This window comes from Pongo abelii, chromosome 16 (genome assembly GCF_028885655.2).
Source record: "Pongo abelii isolate AG06213 chromosome 16, NHGRI_mPonAbe1-v2.0_pri, whole genome shotgun sequence".
NCBI lineage: Eukaryota > Metazoa > Chordata > Mammalia > Primates > Hominidae > Pongo > Pongo abelii.
The window spans coordinates 44,720,244-44,735,509 of NC_072001.2; the positions used below are offsets into that span (position 1 = coordinate 44,720,244).

At 47.3% G+C, this 15,266-nt stretch overlaps 1 protein-coding gene across 2 annotated transcripts in view; it reads left to right on the forward strand.

Annotated features, from left to right (window-relative positions):
• The window catches only part of MAPKBP1 (mitogen-activated protein kinase binding protein 1), a 59,994-nt gene that overhangs the window by 25,221 nt on the left and 19,507 nt on the right, over positions 1-15,266 (forward strand). For both annotated transcript variants that reach the window (XM_054532625.2, XM_002825335.4), the window contains exon 3: positions 6,636-6,727. In XM_054532625.2, the coding sequence (XP_054388600.1) occupies positions 6,636-6,727 (92 nt within the window). The remainder of the gene's footprint in view (positions 1-6,635; positions 6,728-15,266) is intronic.

Consider the following 15,266-nt stretch of genomic DNA (forward strand, 5'->3'; position numbering starts at 1 on the left):
AGTTATATTTAATAAGAATGTTAATATGTGGGCCGGGTGCAGTTGCTCACGCCTGTAATCCCAGCACTTTGGGAGGCTGAGATGGGCGGATCATGAGGTCAGGAAATCGAGACCATACTGGCTAACATGGTGAAACCCCGTCTCTACTAAAAATACAAAAAATTAGCCGGCCGTGGTGGCATGCACCTGTAGTACCAGCTACCCGGGAGGCTGAGGCAGGAGAATAGTGTGAGCTTGCAGTGAGGCGAGATTGTGCCACTGCACTCCAGCCTGGGTGACACAGTGAGACTCTGTCTCAAAAAAAAAAAAAAAAGAATGTTAATGGGTTTATTGTTATTTCTAAATAATTTAGTAAATATTTTTAATGTTTCTGATTGTGATTTCAAATATAGTAAATATTGATAGATATAACCTGCATAAACAGAAGCTCTCTGTTGTCCTTGATAAGCTCTAAGACTGTGAAGAGGTCCCAGGACCAAAAGGTTTGAGAATCTCTGGGCTAGGTCCTGCTTGGTAACAAACCACCTCAAAAATCCCCCTGGCTTAAGCAACAGTTTATTTCTTGCTCATGCTACATATTCAGTGAAGGTCAGCATGGGGACCCAGGTCAAGGGGCCCATCTCATCGCCTGCTGCCGTGCTTAGCAGTCAGAAAGAGGGGTACTCACGATGGTGGTTCTGTGACATGTCAAAGAATTATACAAATATGTAGCTGCATAAGGACAGACATGAGAAACTTAAATACAAACACAGATATTTGGCCGGGCGCAGTGGCTCACTCCTGTAATCAGCACTTTGGGAGGCCAAGGTGGGTGGATTGCTTGAGGTCAGGAGTTCAAGACCAGCCTGGGCATCATGGTGAAACCTCATCTCCCCACTAAAAATACAAAAATTAGCCAAACACGGTGGTGGGTGCCTGTAATCCTAGCTACTCGGGAGGCTGAGGCAGGAGAATCGCTTGAACCCTGGAGGCGGAGATTGCAGTGAGCTGAGATCACCCCACTGCACTCCAGCCTGGGTGACAGAGCAAGACTTGTCTCAAAACAGCAACAACAACAAACCAGATTTTTGAGTTCTTCATATCCTTTCCCTCCACATTGCCAGGTCAGTGAGTGTCAACAAAATGGCTTGAGGCTAGAGAGAGAAGTGGGGATGTGAGTTATAGAAGGATGTTGCTCATAAGGTCCTGAGCCCCACACCACATCTTCCACTATATTTTTTCTCTCTTTTTAATATTTGCTATGCAATATTTAAGACATACAATAAAGACGTGGAATAATAGGCAATGTGTGGCTACCATCAGGTTAAGAAACAAAACGTTACCTGTACCATTAAGTGCCCTTTCTGCTTGTCCTCGGTTGGTCATAGCCTTTCTGTCACAACCAGTTTTAGATACTTTGTGGAGAACAACTTTATTGGCCTGAAATACTCCAGTTTTCCTGGGCTTTCACTGTTTCTGAAGCCTCTGTAAGGCATTCATTTATTCCTTAAATATATATCAAGTGCCCGTTGTATGCCAGACACTGTTTAAAGTGCTGGGAATACATCCATGGGGGACAGCAGCCTAGGTCCTGTCCTCAAAGAGCTCACATTCTGATGGGACAAGACAGGCAGTAGTAAGTACATGGATAGAGATGTAATCAATGTTGGGTTGCTACCTGCCTCTCTGAGCTATGAAGAAAAATAAGGCTGGGTGGGCGGGCGTGATGGCTCATGCCTGTGATCCCAGCACTTTGGGAGGCCGAGGCGGGCAGATCACTTGAGGTCAGGGGTTCGAGACCAGCCTGGTCAATATGGTGAAACCCTGTCTCTACCAAAAATACAAAAATTTGCCAGGCATGATGGCGGGCACCTGTAATCCCAGCTGCCTGGGAGACTGAGGCAGGATAATTGCTTTAACCTGGGAGGCAGAGGTTGCAGTGAGCTGAGATCATACCACTGCACTCCAGCCTGGGTGACAAGAGTCTCAAAAAAAAAAGAAAAAGAAAAAGAAAAAAAGAAAAACTAAGGCTGGGTAAGTTGGGTGTAAGATTATGGCAGTAAAGCTAGTCTAGAAGGCCCTCTCTGGGGAAGAGACCTTTGAGCAAAGACTTCAGGAAATTAGCTTTGTGCATAGCTGAGAGGAGAACTTTTCAGTCCAAGGAATGGCATATGCAAAGGACTTGAGGCTACAGTTGGCTTACGGTGCTTAAAGTTGGTAAGGTGGCTGGGGTGGAGTGAGTGAGTGAAGGGGAGGGTGTAGGAAATGAGGTCAGAGAGGTAGGTAGCCAGAGGCCTGATGATTTAGGGCCTTGTAAGCCTGGGTAGAGTATTTGGATTTGAACTTAAGGGAGATGGGAAGCCATTTGGAGGGTTTTGGGAAAAATGATGACATGATCTCATTTATATTTTATTTTTATTTTTATTTTTATTTATTTATTTATTTATTTACTTATTTATTTATTTTTGAGACAGAGTCTCGCTCTGTCGCCCAGGCTGGAGTGCAGTGGTGCAATCTCGGTTCACTGTAAGCTCCGCCTCCCGGGTTCACACCATTGTCCTGCCTCAGCCTCCCCAGCAGCTGGGACCACAGGTGTGCGCCGTCACGCCCGGCTAATTTTTTTTGTATTTTTAGTAGAGACGGGGTTTCAACCTGTTAGCCAGGATGGTCTCGATCTCCTGACCTCGTGATCCACCCATCTCGGCCTCCCAAAGTGCTGGGATTACAGGCGTGAGCCACCGCACCCGGCCTCTCATTTATATTTTAAAAGAATCCCTGTGACCTACCATGTGGAGAAAAGACTATAGGGGGTAAGGCCTGAAGCAGGGAGAGCATGTGGGTGTTACAGTCCAAGTGAGAGATAATAGTGACTTGAACTAAGTGGCATGGTGGTAAATAGTTACAGGCTCTCTGAGAGGGGAAAAACTGTGATTTGGAAGATTTGTGAGCCTTTGCTGATTTCCATGGTGTAAGTCGTCCTGCGGTGGTGATTTCAGGGCCACTCATTTGCTAGCACCGTATGTGGGAAAAGTTGTGCCCAGTCAGCATTCTTGAGTTGGTGCAAGCCAGCTCCAGCACACCACCGATTGAACTTGAATGCATTGAACCTGGGGTGTGTTTGCAGGGGATGTTCAAATTTGTCTCCATCTTCCAGGGCAGGTGGAAGCTCTACCACCTTCTTGGAAAGGAGGCGAGGAAGAAGGTTATCAGAGGGAGAGTGAGTTTATGAAGTCCATCATGTTGAAGCCTTGCAAAATAAGCCTAGATGTTGGAGGCCTTGCAGGAACTCTGGACTCTTAGATCCTTTGAAAGTGGAGCTCAACACAAAACCTCCCTGCAAACAGGAAGCTGGTTTGAGTTAAGAACATAAAATAAAAACCAGCTGATGCCCCTGAATGTTTTCCCCTGCTCCGCCCCTTCCACAGAGCCAAAGGAAACTGCTTTTTTCCCCCCCTTGGATAGCTGCTTAGAAAGCCAGAAAAAGCCAAAAACATAAATCCTTTGAAAATAAGCCAAGTTTTGAGCCCAGGCAAACTCCTGCCTGTGGGGTTTTCCTAGTGCGGAAGTATGTTCCACTGCTGAGAGTCCTAGGAGGAAAATGACTAAGGAACACAAAGGTGCCGGTGATCAGAGCCTGTCTCCCAGGCCTGGCAGAAAGAGATGGTCTGTAGCAGGGTTTCCCAAACTAGAGCTTCCAGCCCATTTGTAGGTCATGAAATCAGTGAAGTGGGCCATGACCAGAATTATTTTTTAATGAAATGGAATATAATAGAAAATAGAGTATATTGTACTCTAGGATTAACAATAGTATATTGTTTTGTGAAACTTTCAGTTTTACGCATATGCACACACGTCTCTATATACTGGGTCATGATATAAAATGTGTTTCTTACTGTGGGTCATGGCCAAAAAACTTTGATAAACACTGGTCTTCAGAGTGTTAGTAGCCCACGTCTCCTTCTTGCTTTAGAGAATTAATTCTCTTTGGAATTGGATCATCTACCCACAAAACACCTACCCAAATTCCTGTTAGAAAGAAGATCAGCTGAGAACCAACTGACTTGGTGTAATTCTTCGGGACCAACACTGAAGCATGAGGGACGGAAGGAATCAATGCAAATTTAAATCCAAAGGATTTACCTTTAATCAGATTACCAGGAGAAAATAAGAGTTGAGCAGCCCTTTAGCTCACTACACTTGATTTTGTGGCCTCTCCCAGCTGTGTGGGTAATGCCAGCCTGGGGCCGTTCTCTTTCCTGTCTGCAGAAGGCGGTGGGTGTGGCAGGAATGTCCCTAAATATCCCCTCCTCTGGGAGAGTTGAAGGTTCAGTGCCAGGATGACGTGGTGACTTAAACTGAGTATCCCCCAGACTTCCCCAGGATGATTTGTTACTCTCCAGTCAGTAATAGGTGACTGGTCCCAGTGGTTCATTAAGCTGAGAAAAAGTAGAGGAGGCATAAGTTAGGAGAACCTATCAAGAATGTATAGAGAAGGCCAAAGTTACTTTATTCCACACTAGGTTTAGTGCCTCAGATCGGCGAAAGGGTAATTGGCAAGTTTGGTGCTTGCCAGGTGGCTGTGGTTGCTGCTCTGTATTGAAACCACATCTACCAGTGAGCAGACACATGTTAGAATTCCTCGTCTGCATCCCCACGATACACAGATACCCTTGGGGACCTTTCTGGGGAATAGGTATTAAATGTAACATCTCAGGAGACTTATTTTGGTCTTTGGCCACCACAGGGCATTTCCTTCCAACCTAATTCAAGCTAAAATGATCTTCAGAGATAAGAATTTAAACAGGTTCGGCCGGGCACGGTGGCTCATGCCTGTAATCCCAGCACTTTGGGAGGCCGAGGTGGGTGGATCACGAGGTCAGGAGATCAAGTCCATCCTGGCTAACATGGTGAAACCCTTTCTCTACTAAAAATACAAAAAATTAGCCAGGTGTGGTGGCGGGTGCCTGTAGTCCCAGCTACTCAGGAGGCTGAGGCAGGAGAATGGCGTGAACCCGGGAGGCAGAGCTTGCAGTGAGCCGAGATGGTGCCACTGCACTCCAGCCTTGGGTGACAGAGTGAGACTCCGTCTCAAAAAAAAAAAAAAATGTAAACAGGTTCTCTAGGAGTATTTTTTGAGATGGAGTCTCGCTGTGTCACCCAGGCTGGAGTGCAATGGCGTGATCTCGGCTCACTGCAACCTCCACCTCCCAGGTTCAAATGAATCTCGTGCCTCAGCCTCCTGAGTAGCTGGGATTACAGGCACCAACCACCATGCCTGGCTAATTTTTGTATTTTTAGTAGAGATGGGGTTTCACTGTGTTGGCCAGGGTGGTCTCAAACTTCTGACCTCAAGTGATCTGCCCACCTTGGCCTCCCAAAGTGCTAGGATTACAGGCGTGAGCCATTGCACCTGGCCCCTCTAGAAGTACTTTTAATTCTGCGGTTGGAGCAATAAGAGAGAAGGAGAAACTCCAAAACTGTCCTAATTGATTCTGAGCCTCCCCTCTCTAGAAACTGGCCTGGACTAGGAATAGACCGCCCTGCCACAAGCATCCACCCTAAGTGTTTCTGGTTTACATTGCCCTCTTAGGGCCTCTGAGACTCTCCTCAGGTTCGGTGTTTTCATAGCAGAGTGCTGTCTAGCCTGTTCACGTGTCCGTCCTGCATTCTGAAGCTCCACTCTCTGAGCCAGGGGAGATCACGGACATTCTTGAGCAGGGCCAGTGCAGGGAGTGCACAGTCCTGGAGCAGGTAAAGATCTGGAGCAGCAAGTGAAAGACCCAGAGCAGAGGATGACGTGGAGTGACAGCAAGAGGTTAGAGGGAAGTCTCAATCTCACTTGGCATCATCTAGCAGAAAGACCAATGAATTAATTTGAGGTTAGTTCGTGTGGGTCCTGAGGCCTGCAGACAGTGTGGGGTAACAATACTAATGATGAGAGTGGTGAGTGTCTCCCGTGGCCATGTCCTCTCCGAATCTCTGAGCATTTTGTCTTTCATCTCTGTGGGAGTTGCAGCTTAATAATAATAATTAGAGTACCCTGAGCATCGGTGCTTTGTAGATCACAGCATTAAGCCCTGTTTCTGCCTCCTTGGATTGTAGTCTGTACGAACTGGCAGACATTTAGGAGGTGGAGCCCTCTGACAGAGGGGAAGAACATGATAGAATGCAAAGGTCAGGGATATTCTGAGTCACCTAATTGATACCTAACATTCTTTTGGCTCTTGGTAGGTCAGAGTGGCCTTTCCTTCATGCCTGCCAAAGCACAAAGATCAGTGGCCTCACCCAAGTCTCACAGACCCAAGAGTCTAGTCTGGGGATCCCAGGCTCTAGCTTATACATGGTGCCTTCCTGGTTTTGGGGAATGCTTGTTCCTCTGTGGCCATGAGTTATGCTTTAACGAGTTGGTTTTCTTTCCTGTGGTACCAGCAGACTGAGCCCTGCCGAAAATAGGTGATGCACGCTGGGTTTTTCCTGTGTGATCAAGAAGCCGGGTGGGCAGAACAGAAGAAGCTGCAGAAGTCATAGCTCCATTCTCCTGAAGACATGGGCGTCTGAAAAGTAGCCAGTGCCTCAGGATGGTCCCAAGTACCTTCAGCACCTTCTTCCCAAACACACTCTGTCTATAACATGTCATTTCTGTCTTCCTCTAACAGGTGACCTTGGAGAAGGTGCTGGGAATTACAGTGTCTGGAGGCAGAGGACTTGCCTGTGACCCCCGATCAGGCTTAGTTGCTTACCCAGCAGGGTAAGTAAGCGCCTTGGAAGAGATCTTGATGCATGGGAATTTATAGGGACGCTAGAGCAGTTGGGGTGGGCAGGGGTTTTCTGGTGTCTTCTGGAAGATAGATACAGGTTAATGTTTTGTTGCCATTTTTGTAAAGAGACGCAGGACCAGATAAAGGTTCTTTGTCGGGTGCTGTCATTGTTGCCATCCTGTCCTGCTTTTCGGTTATCTACCCCACCTCCCACACACGGATTTACACTTTATGTTACACACAGTTCCCAGCACCATCTTCAGTAACTACCTTCTAGTCATTTAAAAAACAGCTTTATTGAGATGTAATTCACATACCATATAACTCACTATTTAAAATACCCAATTCAGTAGTTTTTTAGTATATTCACAGAGTTGTGCACCCATCACCACAATCAAATTTAGGACATTTTCATGACCTTGTTCCCTTTTTTTTTTTTTTTTTTTTGAGACAGGTTCTGGTTCTGTCGCCTAGGCTGGAGTGCAGTGGCTCGATGTCGGCTCACTGCACCTCCGTCTCCGACACTCAAGCAATCCTCCCACCTCAGCCTCCTGAGTAGCTGGGACTACAGGCGCGCTGCCCCATGCCTGGCTAATTTTTTGTAGAGATGGGGTTTCACCACATTGCCCAGGCTGGTCTTGAACTCCTGAGCTCAAGCCATCCACCTGCCTCAGCCACCCAAAGTGCTGGGATTACAGGCGTGAGCCACCATGCCTGGCCCCATTCCTATCAGTCACTTTTCATTCCCACCCCCACCTTACCAGACCTTCATCCCTAGGCAACCACTGTCTCCATTAATTTGCCTATTCTGGATATTTCATATAAACAGAATCAGATAACACTGTATTTGGCCTTTTGTAACTGGCTTCTTTTTGTTGCCCAGCCTGGAGTGCAGTGGTATGATCAAGGCTGATTGCAGCCTCTGCCTCCTGCCTTAGCCTCCTGAGTAGCTGGAGCTATGGGTGTGTGCCACCATGCCCAGCTAATTTTTCCATTTTTTGTAGAGACAGGGTCTAACTCCATTGCCTAGGCTAGTTTCGAACTCCTGGGCTCAAGCAATCCTCCCGCTTCAGCTTCCCAAAGTGCTGGGATTACAGGCATGAGCCACCACGCCTGGCCAGCATAATGTTTTCAGGGTTAATCTATGTCACAGCATGTATTGCTACCTTATTCCTTTTTGTGGCTGAATAATATTCCACTGGATGGATGTAGCACATTTTATCTATTCTTCAGTTGATGGACATTTGGGTTATTTCTGCTTCTTAGCTATTATGAATAATGCTGTTATGAATATTCATCTGTTCTAGACACTTTGAGAGAGATCAGTGCCATAGGAGAGAAGTAGGGGAGTGGGGCTACTATTCTTTCTCTTGCTGCCTTTTCACTCCTCTGCCCCTACAAGTGGGAAACCTCCAATCATAGTTTCTTCAGGCTTCTGGAGAAAGCTTGAAACCCCTCCTGCTTCTGGCTCCCTCTGTTCCATGCTGATAGGCACAGGAATGTGAAAATGAGTAGGGCTACTGCTATACCTTTCTTACTCTACCATTAACTTGGTAATGCCTAGTTCATTCCCCAATGTAATTTTCATAGCAACTTTTATAGTTTTTATACTAGATACCTGATTTGCTTAGTTTTATCACCTCATCAAAAAAGCTTCCTTTATCAGGCTGGGCCCGGTGGCTCACGCCTATAATCCCAGTACCTTGGAAGGCCAAGGTGGGCGGATCACTTGAGGTCAGGAGTTGGAGACCAGCCTGGCCAACATGTTGAAACCCTGCCTCTACTAAAAACACAAAAAAATTTGCTGGGTGTGATGGCAGGTGCTGGTAGTCCCAGCTGCTTGGGAGGCTGAAGCATGAGAATCACTTGAACCCAGGAGGTGGAGGTTGCAGTGAGCCCAGATTGCGCCACTGCACTCCAGCCTGGGCGACAAAGAGAGACTCTGTCTTAAAAAAAAAACAAGCCACCACCAAAAAAAGCTGCCTTTATCAATCAAGTACAGTCATATGTCACTTAATGATGGGGATATGTTCTGAGAAATGTGTCATTTGGCAATTTCGTTGTTGAGTGAACATTACAGAGTATACTTACACAAATCCTAGATGGTATAGCCTACTACATACCTAGGCTACATGGTGTAGCCGGTTGCGCCTGGGCTACAAACCTGCACAGCAGGTTACTGTACTGAATACTGTACATAATCCTAAGACAATGGTATTTGTATATTTAAACATAGAAAAAGTACGGTTAAAATATCATATAAAATATATTTTAAAAAGGCACACCTGTATAACGCACTTACCATGAATGGAGTTTCCAGGATTGGAAGTTGTTCTGGGTGAGTCAGTGAGTGAGTGGTGAGTGAGTGCAAGTGCCCAGAACATTACCATATACTTTACAAACACTGTACACTTGGCCATACTAAATTTATTTTAAAAACATAACATTCAATAATAGATTAACCTAACTTACTATAACTTTCTTACATTTTATAAACTTTTTTTTTTTAACTTCTTGACTCTTGTAGTAACACTTAGCTTAAAACACAAACACAGTACAGCTAAACAAAAATATTTTTCTTTTATCTTTTCTCCGAGATGGAGTCTCCCTCTGTCACCCAGGCTGGAATGCAGTGGCACGATCTTAGCTCACTGCAACCTCTGCCTCCTGGGTTCAAGTGATTCTCCTGCCTCAGCCTCCTGAGTAGCTGGGATTACAGGCTCCTGCCACCACGCCTGGCTAATTTTTGTATTTTTAGTAGAGATGGGGTTTCGTCATGTTGGCCAGGCTGGTGTTGAACTAGTGACCTCAAGTGATCCGCCTGCCTTGGCCTCCCAAAGTGCTGGCATTACAGGCATGAGCTACCGTGCCTGACCCAAAAGTATTTTCTTTTTATCTTCTATAAGCTTTAAATTTTGTTTTTAACTTTTTAAACTTTTTTGTTAAAAACAAAGACACAAACACACACATTCGCCTAGCGCATAGAACTACATAGGGTCAGGATCATCAAGATGTCACTAAGTGACAGGAATATTTTAGCTCCATTATAATTTTACGGGACTACTGTCATACATGCCCTTCACTGTTGACCAAAATGTTATTATGTGACGTATGATTGTACTTATTCTATACCAGCTACTTTTTAAGCACTTTATATGAATTATTTAATACTCTGAGCAACGCTCTGAGGTTGGTACTATTATCGCCCTCATTTTTTAGAGGAGGAAATTGAGATCCAAAGAGGTCAAGCAGGCCGAGTGCAGTGGCTCAAGCCTATAATCCTAGCACTTTGGGAGGGCAAAGTGGGCGGATCACCTGAGGTCAGGAGTTCAAGACCAGCCTGGCCAACATGGTGAAATCTTGTCTCTACCAAAATACAAAAATTAGCCTGGCGTGATGGCGGGTGCTGGTAGTCCCAGTTACTCGGGAGGCTGAGACAAGAGAATCGCTTGAACCCGGGAGACGGTGGTTGCAGTGAGCTGAGATCGCGCCACTGCACTCCAGCCTGAGCGGCTGAGCGAGACTCCATCTCAAAAAAAAAAAAAAAGAGGTTAAGCAGGCAGGGTGCAGTGGCTTTGGGAAGCCAAGGCGGGAGGATTGCTTGAGACCAAGAATTTGAAACCAGCCTGGGCAACATAGTGAGAACCCTGTCTCTACCAAAAAGTAAAAATAAAAAAAATTAGCTGGGTATGGTGGCATGTGCCTGTAGTCCTAGCAACTGGGGAGGCTGAGGCAGGAGGATTGCTTGAGCCCAGGAGGTGAAGGCTGCAGTGAACTATGATAGTGCCATTGCACTCCGGCTTGGGTGACACAGTGAAACCCTGCCTCTTAAAAAAACCAAAAGGGTTAAGGAGTTTGCTTGAGGTAACATAGCTAGTGTGTGTATTGGGGTTCTAACCCAAGTAGTATGACTGTAGAGCTCTGATTGTTAAAATGGCACAGAGTGGGGGAAGACCACACTGTTTTTTTTTTTTTTTTTGAGACAGAGTTTCATTCTTCTTGCCTAGGCTGGAGTGCAATGGCACGATCTCGGCTCACCGCAACCTCCGCCTCCTGGGTTCAAGCAATTCTCCTGCCTCAGCCTCCCGAGTAGCTGGGATTACAGGCATGCGCCATCATGCCCAGCTAATTTTGTATTTTTAGTAGAGACGGGGTTTCTCCATGTTGGTCAGGCTGGTCTCGAACTCCTGACCTTAGGTGATCTGCCCACATTGGCCTCCCAAAGTGCTGGGATTACAGGTGTGAGCCAGCACCTTTCTGCTTATTTTTAACAAATTGCTTTTCCTCTAAGCTGCCTACCTGCCCTCTGAATGAGAAGAGTCCCATTTATGGGCAGCTCAGTCTGTGCAAGGGAGACTTCTGCCCCTGGGTTTGGGGTCAGTGTCTCTCCCAAGTGGTCCTCTGGTGTTTAATGGCTGCAATAAGGGTGCTGTGGGAGCCACATGGGCTCTGCCTGGCAAAGACTGGGCTAGGCTCCATTTTCCCCTAGAGAAGCAAGTTGATGGAAAGACCTCACTACTGGATAAGTTTGTGCAGCCTGCCTCAGGGGAATTCCACTTGTTCTTGCCTCTGCCTGGGAAAGCCAGGTTCCCTCTTGTTGGAGGTGGGGCTGGGGCTGGATGTAGCACAGGCAGAAAAGGCCTTGGGGTGCTGCTTGGTGCATGCTGAGCCCTGTGTCCCTGCCCTGGGGAGTGTGGAGTCCTGCCTGCTTTCTTCCTCACATACCCCTGGACTCCAGGCCTGGCCTTTAAGAGCATGTGCTTATGCATGTTTATGAGCAGGTCTCAGCCCAGTGCATGTGCCTGGGAGTCATGATCCTTCCAGGTGGTGTACAGGCTTTCCTGATGGAACCTCTAGTAGGTTTCCTGAGTGTGTGTGCTTGGCTCAGGCCATCCCTGGGCAGTGCCCCTAATCTGTTCCCTGACCTTTTGATTTCTTAGAACTTCAAGTTGTCTGTGCAAATGGCTTCTTTTCTGGGTGTTTGAGTTTTGCTGTGTTCTAGAACTCCCTGATGTGCTGCTGTGATGTTGGGGGCCACCAGATTCTGTGTGAGCACAAGCAGGTTCTTCACCTCCCTCCTTGTCTCCCTGCTTTTCTTATCTGATCATCCTTACACTGCCCCCAGCCCCCACACTCTTGTTCCTCCTGTGCCTGTTGCTTTGGGAGCCAGCTCAGGTATCCTAGAAACAAGAAGAGAAACAAAACTCAGAAAATTCTCTGAGGCCCAGAGGCGAATATCAAACCAAAACAAAATTTTCTGAAAGGAAATGGAATAGCACAGGAAAGGAGGGTGGGCAGTGTGTCAGGCAGAGGTGGATAGGAGCTCCAGGCTGAGCATGGAGCCTGTCCTAGTGGCTCCTACATCCCTTGGCCGTTGTTTCCCCACGGGAAGCCCCCCTACTAGAAGATGCCAGACAGCCCTTTTGAAAGACTTAGTTGAGTTGAACACCCTTAATTGAGTTGGGCCTTTTCCTGAGCCGGCTGGTGGAAGGTTGATGGGCCTTCGAGCCCAGCACAGCCCCTGGGCCCCTGTGCCCCTGTGCCCAGTCCTGAGAATGGGTTTCTCCTGGCTCCCATACCAGAATGGCCTGGGTGAGTGCACACACATGCTGCTCCTCTCCCGCTGGGGTGGGAAGTGTCCCAGTGAGGTGACGGGGTGTATCTGGCAGCTAAGAAGAGACCTCTTGGTTGATTTAAGTGGGGAAGAGAAGAGGGAACCCCTGCTCTCCTGAGGAGGCCCTCCATTTCCTCAGCCCATGTTAAAATTAATGCTGAGATCCTCAGCTTTGAAGCATTGCACTGGGTGTGACAGAATTCTCCTCCTGAACTGTGTTCTCGTGACACCTGAGCTGAAGGAACACCGAGCTACCTTTTTACTTGCTGTAGGGCATTCGCCAGGGACAGTAGAGAGACCAGGTGGACCTGAGAGAAGAAAAGGTTGGGACTTGGTGCCCAGGATCACGCAGTGTGTTAGCAGACAGGCCTGTGACCTCAGTGTTCTGCTCTTTCCACCTCTACACTGCCCTTGAGCATCAAGGAGTCCTAAATGCCTGAGGTACTGGAGAACCATGGACCTCTCCCCAGGGCCCTCGTTCACACTCTGCTACCCAGGAGGTTCCTTGGCAGCCAGGGCTTTGAGATCTTGCAGCTAGTGACTTGAAGATATATTCACTCGTTTACAAATAATTACTGAGGGCCTATTGTCTAGGCCCTGGGAACTTAAAAGTAAGTAAAACAGACCAAAAATACCATCCTCACAGAACTGGCAGTCTGGTGTGTGAAGATGGATCCCCACCCCCAATGTAAGTTATAAGCATGATTACAAATTGATGTGTGCTTTGGAAACAGTATAAGCAGTAGCAGTGACGAAGGTAGGGTTGTAATGATAAATAGGGCTGGAGGGCGACATTTGAGCGAGGCCAGAAGCCCCTTTGGTATGCTTCTGTGAGTCATTCTCAGATTTTACCTGGTCTGAAAGAAAACAATTCAAAGGCCCAGGGTCCCTGGTTGACCTTGTGTGTCCTGCTCCCTGTGTCTGTGCTGCCGCATGCATAGCTCATCCCATCCAGGGGATGGAGAGTGGTAGGAGGTGGATCCTATGGGAATCCTGGGCTCTTTGTGGTAGCAGCAGGCCTGGACCTGTGTAGGGAAGGGGGATGTTGAAGGCTTGGCCCTTCCTGGGCAGTGGGCCCAGCACCTGGCGCCGGTACTCCACAGCATGACTCCCGCAGGCTGAGGCCTTACATCCTCCCATGAGAGTGAGCAGCCGCCCTGCACCCTCAGGTGCTGAGTTACAGGACTCAGCTGATTGGGCCAACCCAGCCCTTGGCATGTGGTGGATCCTAGCCAGCACTGAGCAAGGGCTCACCCTGCTGGGCAGGGTCAGGGGATGTGGAGAGAAGGATTGATACAAACCGTGCCCCGCACTCCTCTCCCCAGCTGACCTAGGAGCTTGCTCAGAGTTCACCAAGAAGGCTGAGAGGGCTCCTTGGTGCTTTTGAGAACAGGTCAGGAGGGCCTCAACAAGTCAAGCACACAGGGAGCCCTGGCCATGCTGCTCCCACTTCAGCATCTGCGTTATCGTCCCTGCATGTGGAGCTGTGACCGTGGTTGCATGCTCTCTTTCTCTTGTTGGATGGCTTCCAAATATCAATAATTAGAAATAAAAATAGTTGCTTAAGGGACGACCTCTGTGTGTTTCCTTTTCTTGCTTAGCTCTTCCATGGCACACCTGAGAATTTCTTAGGCTATACTGGGGGCAGGGGCATGTTAGAGGAGGGAGAGATTGCCTCATTGCCTCTAGCCAGTCATCCTTCTATCTACATAGTGTTCTTACACACACACATGCATCATTCACCCTTCTCCTTCCACCATGGAGCTGAACATAGGAGAAGGAGGAAACAGAGGATATTGTGTCCCAGGAAGACTGAGTTTGTATGCAGTGACTTGGAAAGTGTTTTAAGCAGTCTGATGCACTACCCTTTAAAGGCTGAAATGCTGCTTTGGGATGAGAATTAAGGGAAAACTCATAAACTTGCAAATAGAGCCCAGTTTTTCTGGATTTGGAATATGGTTGGCTGGATTATGCATCGAGTCAATTCAATTAGATCAACTCTCAGCTGAAGCCCTTTACCATGGTTCCTGTGTAACTAATCAGAAAGCTAGGGAACCTGTCCCCATTCAGACTAGAGCCTTTGCTGGAGAGAGGAGCCTGTAGAGGGCCTCAGGTCAGCACAGATTGCAGGAAGGTTCAGAAAACGTTGTTTAACCACTGAGAACTTTCTGGGCTCTGAATTCATGATGGTGGCAGGCCTGGGGCTATTACTTTTCATATACTGCATAAAGTATTAAAACCTAAATATCTAAACCTGGCTGGGCACAGTGGCTCATGCCTGTAATCCCAACACTTTGGGAGGCCAAGGTGGGTGGATCACCTGAGGTCAGGAGTTTGAGACCAGCCTGACCAATATAGTGAAATCACATCTCTACTAAAAATATAAAAAAATTAGCCAGGCTTGGTGATGGGTGCCTGTAATCCCAGCTACTGGGGAGGCTGAGACAGGAGAATTGCTTGAACCCGGGACGTGGAGGTTGCAGTGAGCCAAGATCACGCCACTGCACTCCAGCCTGGGTGACAGAGTGAGACTCCATCTCAAAAAAAAAAGAAAAAGCAAATTAAATCTGTGGACTTTGAACTCCTATAATTTTTTCTTTTTCTTTTTTTTTCTTTCTTTCTTTCTTTCTCTTTCTTTTTCTTTCTTTCTTTCTTTCTCTTTTCCTTCCTTCCTTCCTTCTTTCTTTTTCTTTCTTTTCCTTTCTTTTCTTTCTTTCTTTCTTTCTTTCTTTTTTGTAGACCTAGTCTCTCTCTGTCACCCAGGCTGGAGTGCAATGGCGTGATTTTGGCTCGCTGCAAGCTCCGCCTCCTGGGTTCACGCCATTCTCCTGCCTCAGCCTCCCCAGTAGCTGGGACTACAGGCGCCCGCCACCATGCCTGGCTAATTTTTGTATTTTTAGTAGAGATGGGGTTTC